At 41.0% G+C, this 4,405-nt stretch overlaps 1 protein-coding gene across 2 annotated transcripts in view; it reads left to right on the forward strand.

Moving 5' to 3' along the window:
• Positions 1–4,405, forward strand: part of LOC119839366 (modular serine protease-like) — a 48,852-nt gene that overhangs the window by 34,918 nt on the left and 9,529 nt on the right. For both annotated transcript variants that reach the window (XM_038365629.1, XM_038365630.1), the window contains exons 6-9: positions 530–664; positions 1,487–1,667; positions 2,248–2,351; positions 3,263–3,456. In XM_038365629.1, coding sequence (XP_038221557.1) covers positions 530–664; positions 1,487–1,667; positions 2,248–2,351; positions 3,263–3,456 — 614 coding nt within the window. The remainder of the gene's footprint in view (positions 1–529; positions 665–1,486; positions 1,668–2,247; positions 2,352–3,262; positions 3,457–4,405) is intronic.

Genomic DNA, 4,405 nt, shown 5'->3' on the forward strand with positions numbered 1-4,405 from the left:
CGCGCACCATCTGTTAAGTCTTGATAAGACTGGTCCACGCAAAAAAGACACGCGGGCTGCTTGCAGCCCGCGCACCGCCCACCATTTAATGAGTCTTGGTAAAGCTGGTCTACGAAAAAAGCCATGCGGGCTGCTTGCAGCCCGCACGCCGCGCAACATCTATTAAGTCTTGATAAGACTGGTCCACGCAAAAAGCCCCGCGGGCTGCTTGCTGCCCGCGCACCGCGCACCATCTATTAAGTCTTGATAATACTGGTCCACGCAAAAATCCACGCGGGCTGCTTGCAGCCCGCGCACCGCGCACCAGCTAGTTTTATATATATAGATTAATCAAACATATGAACGTATAAATCACGCGGCCGGATCTTAGACTATCGGTTTCGTGACATGTGTCTATTTTACGTCTCTCGTAAAATAGACAGGGTGCTAGCCCTCCGCACAAGCCCTGACATGCTGGTGGGCAAGGCTCACCTTGGGTCATTGCGCCACTCCTAGTAAGTGTGTATACAGATTGAATGTGACATCGCAGGTGTCCAGACTACCTGTTCCGCTGCACGTACGGCGCGTGCGTGGACGGGCTGGCGCCGTGCAACAACGTGACCGACTGCGCCGACAACTCCGACGAGCTGCTGCCCAGGTGCAGGAAGGAGAGTAGTATAGTCGGGTTGGTAATGATGGTGTATTAATCATCATCTGTTTTTGAAATCGGTTGTGCCAATTTTCATGAGATATTTCCTAATTGTAATGGGGAAAGATTAAGTTAGATTTCGGAGTAAAATTTCAGCCACATTTGAATCTTTTTTCAATTTTTTTGATTTTTAATCAGACGGCTTTTTCTCATCCCACGCTCGAATCATTAAATCTCAACGTCTTTGAGCTGAAGTATTTAAAATGATACGCCCCATTACCTCACCCACTCATAAGCGTACGCAATCCGGTTGTGATTCAATTTATTTGTATACAATACATATAACGAACCGGATGTTGATACATTTGTTACTTGGACGTGGAATAGATGGAGGTCTTGTTACTTACGATGTGATTGCACTCAAAACAAAAAAAAAAATATTTTATACTAGCTGCGTCCTGCGGTTTCACCCGCGTAAGTCACTAACCCGTAAGATAAATTTTATTCCAGTTGTCCAGCTGTTTATGTATCAAATTTCATTGCAATCAGTTCAGTAGATTTTGCGTGAAAGAGCAACTAAAAAATTTTGTACAACGTGCGCCCGGTTTTCGAGTGTGACGTAAGCTAGCTAGTTAGCGAAATAAAGTAAAAAAAACACGCTGGTGAATAAATTATGTAAAAGAATACGGTGATGAAAAAATCGATGGAATCATCTTAATTGTATTATATGAACTTTGGACGAAGCTAGAGCCTTAGTCCGCCTTAATTACTCATATTATCTCTATACTAGTCAGTCGTTTAAAGATATGTGAAGGCAAATATGGAACTTATTGTTATATTAATATTATCATGTACCAGTGACAAATTCAAATGCGAGAACGGCGAAAGGATAGACCTGTACCTCACGTGCGACGGCGTGTCGCACTGCGCCGACGGCTCGGACGAGCAGCTGCGCGCGTGCGCCGCCGCCGTCTGCGCCGACAACCTGTTCCAGTGCGCGTACGGCGCCTGCGTCGACGAGGGCGCCGACTGCAACGACGTGAGTGCTGACACGCACACACGCACGCACACACACACACACACACACACACACATGCGCACGCACACGCGCACATGCGCACGCACACGCGCACGCACAGACACAGTCTGTCTATGCAAGATTTTCCCACTATAAAAAATGTATATTCAATTTTAGCCTCTATATTATCTATTCTAACTTAACTCGGAACATTTATTCGTTCAAGTCCTTTAGGAACGGCTATTGAACGTCAAAATACATAAGCTTAAATTTACGGAAAGCAGGCTAAATGTACTAAAACTGCTAAAGCATTTTATTATGTGCATAGAATAAAAACAAAATACCTCTCTTCATACCGCTTTACACAAGAAATCGATTTCGAAATTTTTGTATGTCGTCCGGCTTTCATGCAATAACTACTGGTCCGATTTCGCTGTTTGTCATTTTGTTATAACTAGCTCTTAGTGCGTGAGCGCTTAGTGAGGCATATAGGGTATTTAATTTTTTATTTTTCAGAATTAAACTTGAATCTACACACGCATGTATTACGCCAAACCCGCAGCCTAGTCGTAACATTAATTTTATACATTTGTATTTACAGATACAAGAGTGCGCGGACGGCTCGGACGAGGACGCGTTGCTGTGCAAGCGGACAACCACCACAACCAGCACCACCACCACCACAACCGCCGAACCGGATGTTCAGTGAGTTAAGAACAAACGTCCGATTGCGTGCGGAGTGCCACCGGGCTCAACCCTTGGACCACTGCTATTGATCATCTATCCTGTGGATATAACAGATTAATTTAATTTTTATAGAGATATCTATATAATAATAAATCTTGATGGAGATACCAAATGTCTAAACAAACGCTCACACTCTGTCAGGATCTGAATTGAAATTTTTTGTGGTGAAATTGTTTTCATAATTCGCTGGTTTGAAATCTAAATTTACCGTGTTCAATGGCCTGCATATACTGAAATCTACAACAAGAATACAATAAACAGAAAAAGGCATCGTTTGTACCAGAGGCGGCCTTATTGCCTGCCCTTATATTAGACATCCTATCATAGAATTAGATGATGCTAATGTAATAATGATGTAGGTTGGCATATCAATTTAAGCTAAACACGTATCATGGGCATTTTTAATGCCTTTTCGGTCGATGATCATAACATGTGTACAAATATAGTATTATGTTATCTGTGCCATGTGTTTGTGAGAAGATATAATTGAGCCTTTCAAACATACTCGTTTACATTTCTACAAGCTTGGTAGTGATAATTGGCAGCATTGAAGCATAATGTTATGTGGGAGTCGAGCACGTTTCGGCACGAATTGGGCCAGCTCGCAACGGGGTAGTACCACACCCCCACGGGAGACCGACGTGAAATATAGTATGCCATTGTGTTTCGTACAGTGAGTGGGGAGCCGGAGGCCAGTTTCCTTTTTCTTACGTTTCCCAATCCATTACTTCTTTTTCCATTACATAAGCAGGCAGCGCATTCGCAGAGGCACTAACTCTGCGAGTGCTCATGGGCGGTGGTGATCGCTTACCATCAGGCGAACTACCAGCTCAGTTTCCCGGTATAACATAAAAAATTATAATTTCCAGACCGCAAGCCTGCGTCCTCCCGCAGCACCCCAAGAACGGTGTATTCCGCTCAAACGTCATATACCTGCAGGACGCGCAGACCACACTCATATACGTGAATACGACTTGCTACCAAGGGTACAAGATTGTGGGGGATGAGACCTTCCTGTGCAGTAACGGCGTCTGGTCAGTTACTTCGTTCCCCAAGTGCATGAGTAAGTATGTCTCTATCATCATCATCATCGTTGACATCATCGTGACCGACATCAAGGCTTTTTGCTTCACATACAGGTCTATCAAAATTTAGCCCACGCTAGCGGGTCTGGTGGCTTGGTATGTGGCTTTGATGTGTTTTTTCAGCCGACTTCAAAAAAGGAGGAGGTTATCAATTCGACTGTATAGTTTTGTGTTTGTTACCGTTTTGTTGTATTTCTTTTAATTTAGGCACTTATTTAATCCTGAAGAGGATCTTCATTTTGAATAAAACTATCGTATTCTTGCCGAGCCTTAATATGTGTACAAAGTGTAAATTAAATCTGTTCGTTTTAAAGTCAAATGAAGTCTTAAAGCTTCGGTTACATTTATTTTTTATTTTTTTTTTATTTATTTATTGGTATTTATTACATAACTAATGAACATTTATAAATGATGCAAACATAAACTTATTCAAGTTTCTCCGTGCACCATAAGCCAACGACCACTACATATGTTTATGTTATTTTCACTCTCAATGCGGGTAGATAAAATATTAATGACGAGCGACATCGGTGACCTTGCTGGCCGTGAATACAATAGTAGCGTATCGGAATGATGTACAGCATGTTCCCTTTAGCAAATAATCTATAATGTATTATAACGTTACTTGCATAGGTACTTTTTAATATCGTACTTATCGCTTTGCCAGATGGATTAAGTTAAGATTAATTAAGTTCTTAAATTTTTGAAGTTCAAGCTTTTTTTTTTTTTTTTATAAAGATAATGCTAGAACGTCCTGCATAGGTTTTTATAACATGTTTGTTATTTATATGTTTTATTTATTTTATTTAATGTTATATATGTATTTAATATTCGTATTTTTATTTTAACTTTTTTTTTTTTGTATTTATTTTTTATTTACTTTTTTTCGTTTTGCATGAATCATATTTATATTTAATTATGTTGAGC

The sequence above is a fragment of the Zerene cesonia genome, unplaced genomic scaffold (assembly GCF_012273895.1).
Source record: "Zerene cesonia ecotype Mississippi unplaced genomic scaffold, Zerene_cesonia_1.1 Zces_u012, whole genome shotgun sequence".
NCBI lineage: Eukaryota > Metazoa > Arthropoda > Insecta > Lepidoptera > Pieridae > Zerene > Zerene cesonia.